Below are 17,459 nucleotides of genomic sequence, written 5' to 3' on the forward strand. Positions count from 1 at the left end.
GACGTCACGTTTGAATCAACTGATGAGTAATCATAGTTTGTTGTGATACTCGTGGATGTCACGTGTCAAATGGTAAGACGTCATAATTGTATTACCTTGACATATCAAATGATACTTTGAAAATAAAATATGCACACTTGGTAAATGACTTTGTGAAATCGTTATACATGAATGAAAATGTTGTCTTGTTTTTTTTTTTTCACTTAAGAAATATATTGATCATTTTGTAAAGGTAGTTAGCGCTGTCCCCAACATTTGATGTTACCTTTTTCACTATACAGTATTATTTAAATCAAGGGTAAGCAATTTTTTTTGTGGGCAATTAGAAACAATGAATTATTTTGGAATAAAAATTATTTATTCTCGTTTTGATATGAATGTGTAACAGATTATTTAATCAAATACGAATTCGCTGTAGGCTATAGTACATGTAACACTTTCAGCTCACCTGTTTTCTACGTTTGGTCATGTGACATTCACAAGCTGAGCTCTGATTGGTTACCTGAGCCCTTGTGATGTCATTTTCAGTCGACAGCAAGTTGCAAAATGTGTTTTTAAAGGTACGAATTGTACATGAAAAATACTGAAAATATCACATTTATTATAGACAAAATATTAATGTTTGACTGCCAAAAACGGCTAAGTAAGTATCCCTTTAAATATATAGGTTGATTTGTTCAATGTTTATGGACCAAAATCCTCATGTGTTGTCATCCCAGAGTTGCGCTGAGCCACTGGCGCCGTGATGGTCATGTGAAGTGTGTGGAAAAAAAAAAAGAAAAAAGTCTGGATTCTAAAGTCTGAATGTCATGTGGCACTATGCTGCCTCCCACAGGCCTTTATTGGCACTGCCGTCACATCTAAGTGCACGAGCCACTATATGAGAGCAATAAGCACACCCACTGTGACTTATTCCTGCTGTGCGTTTTTTTTTTTTTTTTTTTTAAATCGGTTAAGATGTTCAAAATCGTCACGTGTAATCGATTACTGAATTGACAGGTGTAGCTCCATGTGTAATTACGAAGACTGCATTCCAGACACCTCAATCTTTTGTTTTCTCCAGTCAACCTCAATGCACCAGTTTTACTGCAGAGCAGAGATGAAGTGAGCCAAAGATGTGTGTGTGTGTGTGTGTGTGTGTGTGTAGGGGGGGGGGGGGGGAGACATACAAGGGGCGGGAGGGGGGCCGATGTATATATCGGGAGGGAGACGGCTGAAGTAGGAAGCGTGTCGGTAAGAACGCCTCAAGAGAAATAAATCATGGCCCGAAGTCTAACCGGTGGTCCAGGAAGAACAAAGGAAGCCAAGCACGTTCTTGGTGGTGAGCAAATGAGGCAAAATGAGGCAATGAAGCAGTCGAGGCAGTGAAAGGGACAACAGGGAGGGGAGAGGAAGAGGTGAGCCAGGCCACAAGTGACAAAAAAAGGCGGAGCGAGAGCTGGCGAGCGAGCGGGCGGGACTACAAATCACGCCGACCGCCTCATCACATCCTGTATCCCCCACTTGTCTGCCATCCTCCCTCCTCGGGATGGCTGCGTCCCCATGGCAACCAGACACGGGTGCCTAATACACCAACTTAATATATTTCCAGTGGCAGGGTGAGCGGGCTACTAATGCGTTCATCTGTCTCGGTGCAGACAAGCCAATCAATAGTAGACAAAAGTCTGCTGCTGGACTGCCAAAGTTTGCAAGCGCATGGGGAAAATCCCAAGTGTGCGCGTGTGCGTGTGTGTGCGACAGTGAGCGAGCAAGGGTGGGAGTGTTCAATCTGTCTCTAATGTGGTGTGCTGCCAAGGGCACTTTGATTGAATCTCGTTATGTCCTACAACACTTAAAACGTGCTCATTCACACAATTGGAAAACCAAACTAGCTTATTTCTGCACAAGTGTCCGGGGCTTGTTTATTTACTTAACTGCGGGTAGTGCGAGGCATGTATTTGAACAAACACATTTTTAAAATATGAAACAATATACAAAGTGATGCAGGAGTTTTAGAGAAAAAATGGTTATGGAGAACTGCAGACAAACAAAGGACCACGATAGTTTGGACATACACTGCTTAACATGTTTATTAGACCACATGTAATAAAATAAGAAAACATACAAAAAAAGAAATTAGGCATGTTCGATACTACTTTTTTCAGACCGATACAAGTACGAGTAGCCACCGATACCACTACTATTTTTGATTCATCAAATTTTCCCCAAAAACAATGACTTATTTTAATTAATTTAAATAAATGACAGTACCTTGAATTAAGGCTGGGTATTGGCCCAATATGGATACCTGGTATCGGTACACCCCCATCCCTAAAAAAATGTTTAAAACAAAAAACAACACGACAAGCATTCAAATATTAAAAATAAAATTTAAATAAAATGTTTCACTACCTTTCTGTAAATCAGACAATGGATTACATAATTATAGTTTAGTATTAAAAATATCTTCAAACGAGTGCAACGATCGCTCCAAAAACAACTAAAAAGGATTTGGTTAATTACTAGTGCTGTTAATTTATAGCAGCAGATTCATAATCCTCACATTGTGCGCTGCTCCAATAAATTTGTTCAGCACTGCAGCTCACAAACAAACGTCAACGCATAAAAGTTTGTGGCGTGATCACGAGTACCGAAACGCTAATGGATAAACACGTTTCTAACACTGTTTCTAACGTGACGTATGTTTTGGTTTGTGGCTCAATTCACTTTTTAACTCATTTGCTCCCAAAAACGTATACATACGTTCTATTTTAAATATTACTATGGTCCCAAAAAACATTTATGTGTTTTATGTTTTCTTATGCTAGAGCATACAGAAGGCTTTGATGCAACCTCAAAAGAACGCTTGAAGCAATAGTAGTTATTACAAAAAACGTCCAGCAGGTGGCAGCAGAGTATAAGAGATCAACCAACAACAGATTTGAAAAATCATGAAACATAACTTTATTCTAATGCTAATTGCTGCAAAACAGGAACAGATAAAAATATAAAAAAAAAAATTCCTGATAAAATGAAGAGACTAATCTTTCTTTTGTTATGTTCCACGTTTTAATAGCAACAGTACACAATATTCTTTGGACCTTGCAAAATCAGTCAAAATCCAGTAAAACAGCTGGGAGCGAAGGAGGTTTCTTCAGTGAAAATGGTTGGTAGTGAATGAGTTAACGTCTATTTGTCAACGATGGACTGAGGCAATTACAGTTCCTCCCGCTTTTGTTCCCCTGGTGGGAAAATGGTGGCGTTTATTTGCAGAGTCATTTTCGTCTCGTGGATGTCGGGATGACACTACTTGAGGAAACCTGCCATTTTTTTTTACTCAGCTAATGAGCATTAGCTGGTCTAACAAAAAGCTTCCTTCAACATTAAAGTGTCAGCATCATAAAGTCACAGCTTACTTTTCATATTTTATTGACGGCTGCGCAGTAAATGTACAAATGGGTACGAAAGCTCGATGGTGACCAAAATGGCAGGGTCGCGACTCTTGGCTGTCTTCCTTGGCCCCGCGTCGAGTGTATGTCACAAAGCCAGCCAACAGAGTCGCCCCCCTGAGAGGGTTTCTGCTGCAGTAGGGACCCTTGTGCCCTTGCACTTGTCTAGCCTGAGCCATGTTGACTGTTACACAATCCAAAAGCGTCATTTGGGCGCATGGCGGAGACCCGGTAAAATGCGTCAATGTTGACATTTGTGGAGAAATGCAACATTTGTACACCTAAATTGATATTTGTTTGATTTTTGCATCCTATTTTCATCAATGTAGTATTGTCTACTATAATCATGCATGAGACATTTGAGTTGAATGCATGCTTCATATTAAGGGTCTATATATCAATCACATGAATCTAAAACAAGATTGAAAAGCAACGTTGAAACTGAATGCAGCCCTGTTCCCGAGGACCTCACCTGTGACCTGCTTTGACCTCACAGGTTAAGGGTCTCAGGGACAGAGGGGCATACTGGGGAAATGAAAACACGCCACCGCGGCTTCGATGGCGACGACAGTAAAGGAAAAAAGGGAGACAAACAGTGGCCGCGGCGCCAAGACAAAGACATGACCTCATCTCACATTTTGGATTCTGCGGCACCGACCAAATGAACAATCGCCGCACGATCACGGACAACTAACACAAATCACGGCCGGCGCATACACATTAGGAAGGGACGCAATGAAAAGCACATTTTGATTTATTGACAAATTGTGGCAACTAACAGACTGAGGTGAAAAGGGTGAGAGAGGAAAAAAAAAAGGCGCACTATATGACACTTACCTTCTCGAAAAATACACCGTGCATCAATTGCGCCACAGCTGCCTGTTAGGGAAATTAAAACAAGACTTAAGATGAAGGATTTACCGTTTACGTGGTCTCAAACATGCGCCTGAGTGTGAGCCAGTCCAATTAGGAACATTACAGACCGGCAGCCCCACACAGAGCAGAAAACGGGGCGACAAACACATTTGCATGATGTCATCGCATGAAAACTCTCGACAGCGCTTTGCACAGGTGGTCTTTGCGGGCCCGAAGGTGACCAACCTGTGATCCTTCAACATCTCCGTTCATGCTGGAGGTGGCGGCTGGGTGGGGAGCAGTCGAAGCATCACCTGCGAGGGAAGACGACCGCATCAGACTTCATTCATGTTCACCAACGACTCAACAAGAATGAATGACGCAATATCCCTCCTGTCAAGTCCATTGTTGTACGTTTCACAACATTAGCGGGCGAGCTTTTCAATTCTCTGATTCATTCACCTGTCGGGTTCCAAAGCGTGACAGCGTGTCCAATCATACCGACACGTTTCAACGCAACACTTCGGCACACAAACCCAGTAAACCGAGCCACTTTTGAAAACCAATTACCTTCCAGCGGTTACTTTTCCTTGCAGGTTGCGAGCGCCCTCCTCTCTCTCCTGCTGCTCGACGCCAGATGGCGAGCCCAGTGGCAGGTAGCTCACAGAAGGGAATATTGATTGCTGTGTTGTGCGTCTGCCTACCTGACCAACATCCGTGCGCCACTGCAACCTTTTGTCTCCGCAGGGCTGCCGCCACAATGCTGCAAAGAAAGGAATGACAACGAGATCATGTTGACTTCAAACACCAGCAAACTACTCGCCGCACACACGCACGCAAAATCATTTACCCTCCGTGTTGCATTTAGTCGCCGCGCGCCTTTTCGCATCACACGTCTTCTCCCCTCCTCCTTTTTCACTCTGTCGTCCCTCCGTGTCGTCCCTCTTTCCCCCCCTCACGTTCTCACAGCCGCGCGTCTGCACGCGCCAGTCCGTCAGCCACTTGCATGCGTGTTTGCGTGCGTGTGTGCGCGCGTGAGACAAGGGGGATAGAGGGCGGGAATAAGAGTGCAACGAGTGCACGGATGTGTGCATTTGTGCGCGACTCCGCAAGAGAGGGCGCATGCACGTGTGTGAGAGCGACGGGGAGGGGGCTGGGGTTGGTGGCAAAGCCGCTAGCTTGAAAGTGGGGATGAAGGGGGAGGGCCAGAATCCTCTAATAGGATGAAAATAGAGAGAAAAATATGAAGCACATGAGTGTAGTGAACCTTTAGGGTGATATATGCTGCCTCCGACATGTACGCCAATCCATCATAGATTAGCAACATTAGCTGTGCTAATGTTAACCAACGTGGTGAATACATCATGTTGAACTGTCACGTCCAAAAGGTTGTCTTGACTAGACATCTTCAAGTCACAGGTGGAAAGCAGTCACTGGAATGGTTCTTCAATATGGACATGCTCATTGCAAGGAAATAAAAAAACTTCATGCATGACGTCACATGATAAGCCAGGTCAGTGAGCATCAAAGAGTTTACTCATGTATGTTGTGCTTTTTCTTCGTCTTTTTGGCAACAAGAGGAGGGTCGTGATAATGACTGTTATTTCATAACAATTATTGAAGTAACTTTTCAGATGAAATGTACTTATCAGAGAAGTTGTAATGCAACATACTTTTTACTTGAGTATTCTCCTAAGAGCGGCACGGTGACTGACTCGTTAGCACGTCCGTGTCCCAGTTCTGAGGACTCGGGTTCGAGTCCAGGCTCCGGCCTTCCTGGGTGGAGTTTGCATGTTCTCCCCGTGCCTGCGTGGGTCTTCTCCGAGTACTCCGGTCTCCTCCCACATTCCAAAGACATGCATGGCAGGTTAATTGGGCGTTCTGAATTGTCCCTCGATGTGCTTGTGCATGTAGATGGTTGTTCGTCTGTGTGCTCTGCGATTGGCTGGCGACCAGTCCAGGGTGTACCCCGCCTACTGCCCAAAGCCCGCTGAGATAGGCTCCCGTGCCCCTTGTGAGGAATAAGCGGTCAAGAAAATTGATGGATGGATCCTCCTAAGAACAGATGCAACATTTACTTTCTGTCTGTTTTCAATCAGCTTCATTCGGCTTGCTACTTAATTGGGTCACTCTGTGCCTTTTCATCAAATGCCTCCCACGTGACCGTCTCAGAAAGTCTAGACACACTTGTTAATGGCAAAATTCCAAAATATTAGGTCAATATTTTTCTCATGAAAATAATTGAATGCAGAGTAGGTTAAAAAGTTTATGCAATCATACTCTGAAAAGCCATTTTTAAACAGCGATATGTGGAAAACTATCTCACCTGTAGCTTTCGAAATTTCTACACTCAATTCCAGCTTCTAAATTTGGAATGTCAGGCATGGAGCTCAACTGTAACATCCAACATTTAGCTTGAAATAGCAAATTTGAAGAGTGGCTGAGCTCCCAGTTTTCTATCACTTCTGCCTCTATCTCTGATATCATCTTAAACATTCTCCAAAATATTATTTCTCTTTGGATGATATGTTTCACATATATTTGGCACTAAAAAAAAAAATAAATAAAAGAAAAAAAATAAAGAGGAAACGCATCGTCACCAATTTCAGAGCCATATTCCAAAAAACTGACAACAGGCATCAAGTTAAACTTGAGTTTTTTCAAATTCTTGTTAAAATCATATTTAAAAATTGAGTGTTTTATTTTTTAAATAAAACCTGATATTTGTGGGGGGGTTTGTGGCTGTTTTTGGTATTGCATGTCCAAGCTTACTAGTAATCATCACAGCAGGGCAATTCAAAAAGACTCCCACGGTTTCAATTTCTACAGATTGAATCTTTATGCTCCCTGGCTAATTGAAGTATGTCAATGAGAAGCTTCTCATTGCATCAGCTGGGATGAAATAATTTGCTGCCAGCTGAGAGATAATTGCCCATGCATTAATTATCAAATTGATTTCATTATTAATGATTAATTAATTATTAAATATGATTAATTTTATTTAATTTTTTCAAGAAATTCTGATTGTAAGGTGGGAAGTTTTTCAGATACTTAATGAAAAAAAATCTGACATTTAACCAATGAAATCAGACATCGTGTTTCAACTGTTGTTCAATGGAATTATTGTTTAAAAAAAAAAAACTTATTAAAACAGGTCCGTACCTTTAGCTTAATATTTTGTTGCGCAACCTTTTCAGGCAATCACTGCAATCAAACGATTTTTGGAACGTTCAATTAAACTTCTGCACCTCTCAGCAGGCATTTTGGCCCATTTTTCTGTAGACATTAATGCACAAGCACAAATACAAAGTTAGGAACCAGGCTGAGGTAGAAAATTAGCTGTCACTGTAGCTAGCAAAAAAACAAACAAACAAACAAAAAAAAAAGCTGCAGAGTTCCCTCTGTCAGCAGCATCTCATATAAAGTTAAATAAAGTAAATAATAAGAAATAGTCCCTGATGTTAACAGTTTTAAATAAATAAATAAATAAATAAATAAATAATAATAATATCTTCGGTCTAGCCCTATTTCTCATCAAAAGTTTGTTCATAATACTAATTGTGGTTTTATGGAAACATTGTTTCAAAATACACAGTTGTCGAGCAGCATTCCAAAATGGGTTGTGTGACCTCAGTGTTTCTGCTGTACTAGAAGTTTTCGGAGCACAGATTTATTTTTATTTTTTTCATTCATTCATCATAGTTTTGCATATTAACATCCCATCAGAAGATTTTCTCCTAATTGTAACCTTATCTTGTTAAGCTGCCCACTCAAGTCGAGAGGCAGATTGAGTATAACATTAATACGAGAGAGCTGTTGACCATGAAGGGTAAAAGAATCAAACGGCCTTCAGGCAAACTAGAAAATGACAGTAAATACAATTTGAACCTGATAAGAGGACTGTTCAGTTGGCTTGAGAGTGTTCAGTCCACAACATGAGCAGTGTGTCACAATTTTCTTGCTGAATCGATTTCTAGTTTGTGGCCTATAGGTCTGTCAACAAAAAAAAGACCATCTTTAAAGAGAAGTTCACAAAACAAGCGTTAGCAAGGATTTGCGAAGCTCTCCCGCCGGTGAAAGGCAAGAGCTGCCGTGATGGGAATCAATTAAGACAAACTCATCTTCACCTCTGTTAAAAATGCTTTCAGATGAGGATCTCATACATATGCATGAATGATGATGCCAACCTTTTTTCTGCCCGAAATATAGGTTAGAGAAACAATCTACACATTCATGACGGCTGATGAATATTCACGACGCAGCCCCTTGTTTTTAGATACATAAATACACATTGCGAGTTCATCTACGTTTCGGCTTCAGTCTTGTTATATTTGCCCCAGGATGCTACTGTCTGCATACAAGTCTGCTCACCTCAATGTGATAAAAGGATCGACTGGCATCACTTTGCACAAAAAGTGAAGAACCACGAATATGTGATAATCGAGACTACACGTGCACAACCGAGTGCCCGCTCTCAGCCTTGCAAGACTGCGGCCATCGCGGGAGCCATTTTGTCCTGAAACATTGTGCAAAAGGCGGTTCTCGGAGGTCGGAGCGTAACTCCCGGTCACATAGAGAATGTGACAGCCAGGTGTGTGTGCCATGGTGTCGAGCTGTGATTGCGTGTGTGCGCGCACGCCTGCGGCTGTACTCTGCAGCGCCGCTCAACTGAGAGACAAAGCACTGGGAGTGCTCCACGGGGATGACATCATCAGTCTGGGATGGTGTCTGCCTTGTCTGTCTCGGGGTCGAGACGCGCTCGATTGATCCCCCAAGAACGTCGACGCCGTCGCAGAAAACAAAGCCAAGAATGGCGTGAGGAGGTTAAAATTAGACGGCGGTCTGCACTGGAGTCTTTGCTGCAAACTTTGAGAGCAGCACATGAATAAAAATAAATCATAAATCACGTTAAATGTGGGACGGGGGGGTGAACGAGCCAGACGTGTGCAGTTGCTGCTGTCTCTCTGCCATGCTCATTACCCTTGGCCCACACGCCTCACTACTGTCAGGTGTTCATCTGTCTCCACTGGCAGGAGGGCGGCGTGCTGCAGGGATGATAAAGACGACCGGCGGTGCAGAATCAGCACTATTCTTATAGCTGCCCCTTTTCTGGGAGGTGGGAGGGGAGACGGCGATAATGCACTAAAGTCGGTGCGCACTGCAAGCTGACAAAGTGAGGAAACAGGAGGAGGAGGAGGTAAGGTTATCGGGTTGAAAACCGGAATAAATTAGTGAGTGTGAGAGTCTGCTGGGTTGCCGGGGACGGTGCGTCGACGACCACGGCAACAGACAAACACAAAGTCACTGACAAGGCCACTCTACCTGCTGTATTATAGTGAAAAAATACACAATTTACTGCCAAGGACCAACAATATCCATAGCGAAACATATGACTGGTGGCCATGACATGTTTTCGAGTAGGCCAAGATCTCAACAGAATTCTGCAACGAACCCAACAACTGCACAAAACGTGTTCCACATGACACATGGCTAGACGGCACGAATAATCATAAAAACAACTTCCTGATGGCTGTATCGCGGCTACCATTAAGCCTGGAGGGGGATAATAGGCGCAACATTAGAAATGAATGAGTCACGTCGTTATCCACAAGGCGACGTGCTCGCAGAGTAACAACATACTTACCTCTCGGCCGGGGGTACATTCGACGTGGCAAGAAGTGACTCCGCAGGGAAAGCTAGAAGGTTGTACAGTTATCTCCGTGCTGTTTATTATGCGAAACAATACAACCAACTACCTCACGCTGCAGAGCACAGACGGTGGAAGTGCACCCCCCAGATATGATGTAGAAAGGCTTTAAAAAAAAAACCAATCTTATTTTGCCTCCTTTTAGCCCTGCAGGAAGCAGATTAAACATTTGATTACTTTATGGCACATTTGGTAACATTTTTTTCCTCCATTTTGAATCTATGCACCTTTACTAGCTGTACAGAAACAAGCAGCAGATTTGATTCTTTCATTTGGTGCATAGTAACATGACTAACTAGAAAACCTGAATGGCATAAATACAGTGAATGAAAAGTCTAACAACAATGACTAATCCACATATTTACAACTCTCATGCAGGTGAGCTACTACTGAAGGATTGACTACATGTTCATTCATTCGCATGTATTTCTAAGCATCTCATGCCCTCTACTGGTGACTGAGCCTCAGTGTTACTCCAATGTCACAAGACTGCACACTGAAATCTTTCAAGGCTTGAAAGATACGTGAAAGATAGCAGTACCTAATTATTTGAAGACCCTTAAAGTCGTGCAGTCTGGGAAATGGGGAAAAAATAGCCTCAGACAATATTGCCAGACGAAGTTATCAGTCAGACTTCAGTCTTCAATTAATTTTCTTTAACATTTTCTCAACCTTAACATAACTTTATGCAGGTACAATTTTACCCATGGTGTCTTCAGCCCTCTCTACCTCCATATTATAACTAACAAAACACAAATGAGGCTACATGTCTTTTTTGTGCTAGCCACCAAATGTAGCATCATGCCAACCAAAAATCCCGATGACTCACAACTAACTGTTCAAGACACCGAAAAGCAATATTTTTGGAAGGTCTGCGACAGCGGCGCGCAAGTGACCAACATACCAGAGCTGACAGCAGATGTGAAGTCGTGACAGCCTTTTGACAGGCGGCAATTAATGGCTGTGAAGAGCTGCCAGTCTACGCAATCAAGCAGAAATAAAGACTGATGGCTGCTGCTGCGTCATCTTTCGTTCCGTGAATCCCGTCTCACATTGACACGTTTTCAATGTAAAACTGCTACTGGCAAACGGCAGCGTATGTACGAGTGTTGTACTATTTACGTAAGGAAAAAAAGAAAAGAAAATTAAAGCAAAGAAACATTTGTCACATAAGACCTCTGGTTGAACTTTGCAGCTAAGAGGTTAGTTACAACATGAAAACAAATCATCATATAGACTTTGGCAAGCCTTTCATCCTATTGTTTCTGATAAGTCATCCTGATCCTATTCTTACTCTGACCCTTCTGCCACCCCCACTCAACACTCACAAGTCCCTATTGCCCGCCTCTTACCCTTTTAGCCACCCTCCGTCAGCATTTCCCCAGCTGCGCCAAGCCTTTCTACAGCTCCCACCGCCTCTACCTGATTTCCCAGTGTGTCCAACGTTCGCAGTCAAATCACGCAGAAATGCAGTGTAATTGTGCCAGTGTCAGCTATCCTTCTCTCGCTTCCTGCTCCCTCCACCCTTGATAGCAGAAGTCTTGTCTGGCAAAAAGCATCGCTATGGAAATTGTCTTCGGGGTGATCCATTAATGAGGCTTAACTTCAAGGTTTCTCTTAATTATCCCTCTCTGGCTTTGACACAAGTTGGACGGCCTGTCTCTATATGAGAGGATGGCTATAGTTCTTCAAAGACATAGAAGAACTACATAGTAAATGATGCAGGTTGCTTTGAAGCTTTGAGTTGGTGGAGGTGATTGAAATGATGGAACATAGAGATTCTGGGAGCTGAGCGGAATGTTCGGTACAGTCTGAGCAATTACCAAAGCAGCAGGGCCAATTTCCACGATCAAACGTCCGTGTCTTCACTTCCACTCCCTCACAATGCAGCAAAAGTGTGACAACATGTTGCAATGCTGATTTTGTTTTTCTAACCAGGCTCATATACCGAGATGGCAAAAGGAGCGTTGCCATGGGAACCTTTTGCCTGGCAACCCAAACAGCCTGGCAACTAGCCAAACTGTTGCTATGGCACAGATGTGGACACATGCATGCTGAGTTGCAGGTGTGATTGGCGGTTCTTGACCAGAACTTTTGCCAATATTCTACACTTGACATTCAGAAACAGAAACAAAATTAGCTGCTTACAATATCTCAAGATGTCATTTGCTTCACACTTTAAACATTCAAGCAGAGCTCTGTGGGCGTTATTTACTTTTTGTTCATAATTTTCACAAGAGTAATTTGATACGCACAGACAAATAAGCTCACACATACCTGAAAATTCAACCTTTGCAGATAATAGCATTGCTCCTCTAAGCACATACATTCTTATTTACTGAGCCTTACTCCGCAGCACTAAAGCAAACAAGCGCTTGTGTCGCAGTCAAACTGAAGCAAAAGACTTAAAAATGACAATGTGAACCCCTAAATTTGAACTTGACTGTAAAACTAATGTAATTAAAACATTTTCGAACAATGACCTGCTTATATGCCACCGTCATGGTCTGTGTTTTTGTTGACTTGTAAGTGTACAAGGACAATCATTGGAATGAGTTTTTTTTTTTTTTTTTGCGTTCGCCAATATGTGAAATCTTTCGGTTCAAAGGTCTGCATATACAGTTGACAGTTAATTTGCTGTTGGAAGGGAAAAATGGAAGACGATAGGAAGAGGAAATCTGACAGGCCACATGCATAACATCAAAATGGCGTTACCTTCTGATGGCTTCCTGGTTCACATGGAGCAGGTGCACCTCAGCCAGAAGGAAAAGATCCAGCTGAAACACATACAGACATATGGGGAGCTTATTGGGAAGCTTAAATGACTGCTTAACCAAAAGGTCATGCATGAGCTCAAGATCAGCAACAGCAAGTGTCACTGGACAAGACCATGACATTCATGAGCTGCTCAGATAACATCTAAAAGTTCAGTGGAAGATCCATTATTATCTTTGGGACACTGCAGCATATTAATCTTTAAAGCGCATTACTATGCGGATAGCAGCTAATCTAAACAGTGACATAATTCACAAAGTTCAAAAGTTCAGGCTTCCATTTGCCATTTGAACAAGTAATCAAATCATAGGCAACCTCAACCAAACAGTCATCAATCTGTTATAGTATACCGCATAAGACGCATTTTTGGATAATACTGTCCGAAAGTATAGCATTGTTATGAAATGTCAAAGAAGATTCAACATGGCATTAAGATGAAGACGGCTCATTTGTGTCTTGACTCTTGGCATTTGTGTAAACAGATTCTCTGACAACATGGCTGTGCGCTGATGGTGCATCATTTGACTTTAATGTCATACAATTACTGCTTGACAGCAGCAGGGAGGAGAACATGGCTGCTTGCAATGCAGACGCACAGTTTTCTACGGCGTAAACATTGTGTGGTATTGAATTTATGATATCTGCAAAGCATCTAAATGGAGGGAAAAGTGCTAAGCCTCCTGCTCCCGTCCGACAAATCGAACTTCAAAAGAAGCAGCCAAACAGCTTTAGCTGTCCGGCTACACAATGAGCATAATAACTCCCTGCCCGCTGGGAGCTGCAGCCTAGTTCATTTAGCCATTGCGAGCCATGGCTGTGCACATGTGTCTTTGTTCGACCGCCAGCTTCTCGGAGGCTCCCCACCTTCTGCTAACTACAAAGCGGATGTATAGAGGAACCTTTTGGACCTCAATTTTACAGAGGAAACGCGCCCAAACCCCCTCCATCTCCTCTCTTCTATTTGCTCCTCACGTGTAATGCCTGATTGACCACAGCACCCCTTAAAGAGGTCAAAGGGCAGACAAAACAGTCTGGCGTCATGGCAACCTGTGTGCCACCAACCAGAATGGTAAGAGGAGAGTAGGGGGGCTCAAATGAGCTGTCAGTTAAGCCTTTTAAGAATGCTGCCTTGTGTTTACACGGGTGTGTGTGTGTGTACTACAGAAGCACACACGTTTAATGCACCTGCACCAAAAAAAAAAAGGTTCCTTCAAATGTACCCCCCAGAATAATGAAGTCAAATCCCACCGAGGATGCATACAAATGGGCGCCTATAGAAGTATTGAGATGATGCAGTGACGTGTGCTCGCCACTGTACGTGCGTGTGTGTAGGCGTGCGCGGGGTACACTCCTTTGAGGTTCTTTGTGACCGCTCGATACGGGTGGCAGTGTGTCCGCGATAGGGGGAGGGGGCGGGATAACGGATAAATGGGAAGCAAATGCATTCAGATCAATACTGAGCTGAGAGAGGGGGATTGGGGTTGAGAGGAGAGAGTGGAGAGGTGGTGAGTAGAGAAGGCGGGGGGCTATCGGGGAGACTGATTAATCATTCCTGTATTGTTATTGATTTTCTGTTAAGGGGGTGAGTCAGACTCTGAATTATGTGCCTCTGTGTGTATGTGTGCTCGGGTCCTCATTGGAGTGCAAAGTAATCAATTAGACGCAGACTTCCCAACAGTTTTGCTATGCTCTATAAACCCTTTAGAAACTCTCCATGCAGTAACTTTTTGACTGTCTGTTTGAAAATTCAGCACAACCACCTCAAAGAGTTTAATCGGCAATACTTTGCCATGAAAAAAAAAAAAAGTACAAATATTGTTTTCAGCGTTGAACAGGAACAAGGAAGAGAGAGGGGCGAACAGGAAATCCCCTGTGAGGAGCTAATGAAGAGCTGACGACGGAGCAGACATAACAGAGGAGGGGGCAGGGTGAGGGGGGCAGTGGGGTTAGCGGCGTTCTGATATTGGCTGCGACTTTGTTCGTTCATGTGCTTGGGAGCAGACGAACGCACCTGGGCTAGCATGAGAGCACAACGTGAGGTTTTATGCGGCATTCAAAGATCCACTGAGCCCCCTTCACTAAGTGAATGGAACCTCCACTCCGTGTTACCTTGAACTTGAACAATGAGCCTGGTGTTTGTGCTGGGGCCACTTCCTGACCTTTCCATCCCTGTATGGAGGCAGCCGAGCGCGGCCTCTCCTTTCATCTTACAGATGTGACCCGAATGGACGAGGGCAGCTTCTACTTCCTACTCATGACACTTGTAAACGTTTGTTTGCAATCCATTTTGAGCATTTTTTAGAAAAACATACTCACTCAAAATGTTAATGTTATTTTGTTGTTTGTTCTACGTATCATTCCAAAGCTGCAAAAAAATATTATGTAGGCTTACTCCTGTTGTAGAATAGACCCGGTGTAAGTGCAACTGTAACATGTCTGCAATCTAGTAGTGAATGGTGATATTATTCTATATTGTTTATTGTTTTATTATTATTATTATTATTATTATTATTATTATTATTATTATTATTATCCATCCATTTCCTTGACTGCTTATTCCTCACAAGGGTCATGGGATTATTATTATTATTATTAATTTATTTATTATTTTTTATTTTATGTATTAGTTTACATAAACCCATGAATTTGCATATTTGCGGATCACCCCCCGCCCCCCCCGACCCCCCCCCCCCATTTTCCCGCCCAATATTTTTTAATATTATGTTTCTTCAGTGTCCCCCCACATTTGCAGCTCTTTTCAGAGTTCCACCAGAGTCGTGAAGTTGTCACAAGACCGGAGGAAGGATCAAAGGAAGGAAATATGAAGCAAAGTTAAATCTAACACCAATCAGGCATCACCCTCCACCCACAGAGTTATAAATCCAGAATCTTTCACCAACCCCAGATACATTTGAATTCTAACAGGATTAGGGAGAGATCAAGAGACCAGAGGAAGGACTAAAGGAATGAATGAATGAATGAAGGAAGGATAGATGAAGCAGAGTGAGATCCACAAAGCCGTCGACCTCGGCCCGACAAGGCAAGCACAGCCCCCCAGGGTCTCCCAGGCCACGGTAGCACCAGGGCAAACTCAGGAGTAAATTTAAAGCGAAAGTAAAGTCCATTTTCTTTGCAATAAAATCAACATTCTTTGCTGTACTATTATTTATGTGCCCCCCCCCCCCCAACACTCAGTGTAATCATGGTATTATGATTATTGAATTTGTGGAATAAGAATTAAGAATACAAATTCACCTGTCTTCAGCAAGCCAAAGAAGCTGACATTTGACACAGGACAGCCACCTGGCGTCAAATGAAATTGATGTCAAAGTGCCCACAGGCTCCTTGCTGAACCTCACGGCTCACCTGTTTTCTTAGGTCATATAATGCACGCAAGACGATCCTGTGGGCACTTTGACGTCAATCTCAGCCAACAGTAGAGGGCGGAGTCAGATAAAATGTCAGCCTTCTTGAATGGCAGAAAACAGGTGGATTAGTATTAATATTTTATTCCACAAACGCAATATTAATCGCAATATTGTGTTTAGACTAATGGAGGCACACAGAACATATAATTGCAGAGAAAATTTCTGAATTAACTTCCGGTTTAAGATAAATTCAGATGGACATGTTGCATCCAATTTTACTGATCATTCAATCAAAAATCTGAAAATCCAATTTACCAATAAATAATGGGCCATCCTTACTTGATATGGACTAGCAATGAACAAGAAAGTTGCACGCCAACATACCCATCTTGAAAAAGATGGCGGCGGTCACGATTTAGTGAGCAGATAATGGCTAAGACACAGTGTTACTTTCCCCCTCTCCTCTTTTCCTTCTCTCCAACAATTTGATCCAAGTCACAGACGGTTTGCTTCTATCTGCCTTCATCTTTCTTCACACGGTTTCTGCCTCCTCCTCCTCCTCCTCCATGTCTGGCACCACAGAGGTGGCACCCAGGCAGATAACACTTCTGCCATTAGCGAGCATGTGTTTCACATAATGGAGAGCATTGTGAGATAAGATGAGCTGATGTTAAGAATGATAAACTATATACGCTAATTTCACAGTCAATGCACATTTCAGAAGCTGCAAGACTTTCATTTTACATGATATATATGTATTATACCCATCCGTTATTGTCAATAGCAAACTGCTGTTCTCAAATGTGCATTTCATCTGGACAAACGTGTAAAATCATTTTCTTATGGATTATTAGCCACTGACAACAATCCAAATCACCCCCAAAAATTGAGACAAAAAAAGGGAATGTGTCTGAGAGGGCAATTTAAGGGAAAAAAAAAAAAAAGGTTCCCACTTCTTCCTGCATAGGTTCCCTGCGGCTCAGCCAAGCCTCACAAATTAACCAAAAACATTCCAAATTTGGAGACACTGAATTGTCTGGAGGTAAATTTACATGTAAATGGTTGTCCAAATACCAGTCTTGTGACTGACTGGTAATCTGTCCACGGTATAATTCACCTCGCTCCCACCGTCCGCTGTAACCAAGTACACGGTGAGAATTATTGCAAATGAGCTCAAGAAGAATACTCATAACCTCAAGCAACTGGCTCAATTAGTCTACAAGAGCACTGAATTCACAGTGAGAATGAATGGTAAATGGACTTCATTTATAAAGAGCCTTTCTAAATTCAAAATACCAAATGAGTCTTTACAAATGGCACCTCATT

General features: G+C 42.6%; 1 protein-coding gene across 7 annotated transcripts in view; it reads right to left on the reverse strand.

Moving 5' to 3' along the window:
* The window catches only part of LOC144022035 (uncharacterized), a 30,698-nt gene that overhangs the window by 253 nt on the left and 12,986 nt on the right, over positions 1-17,459 (reverse strand). The window contains exons 1-7 of one of the 7 annotated variants that reach the window (XM_077526442.1): positions 11,343-11,589; positions 8,172-8,276; positions 7,446-7,559; positions 5,134-6,338; positions 4,854-5,046; positions 4,530-4,597; positions 4,266-4,307 (exon numbers count right to left, since the gene is read on the reverse strand). In XM_077526442.1, coding sequence (XP_077382568.1) covers positions 4,594-4,597; positions 4,854-5,046; positions 5,134-5,407 — 471 coding nt within the window. In that variant the 5' untranslated portion in view covers positions 5,408-6,338; positions 7,446-7,559; positions 8,172-8,276; positions 11,343-11,589 and the 3' untranslated portion in view covers positions 4,266-4,307; positions 4,530-4,593. The other 6 variants (XM_077526443.1, XM_077526440.1, XM_077526446.1 and 3 more) reach the window with 6 other exon arrangements.

Source organism: Festucalex cinctus, chromosome 7, assembly GCF_051991245.1.
Source record: "Festucalex cinctus isolate MCC-2025b chromosome 7, RoL_Fcin_1.0, whole genome shotgun sequence".
In the NCBI taxonomy this organism is placed as follows: Eukaryota; Metazoa; Chordata; class Actinopteri; order Syngnathiformes; family Syngnathidae; genus Festucalex; species Festucalex cinctus.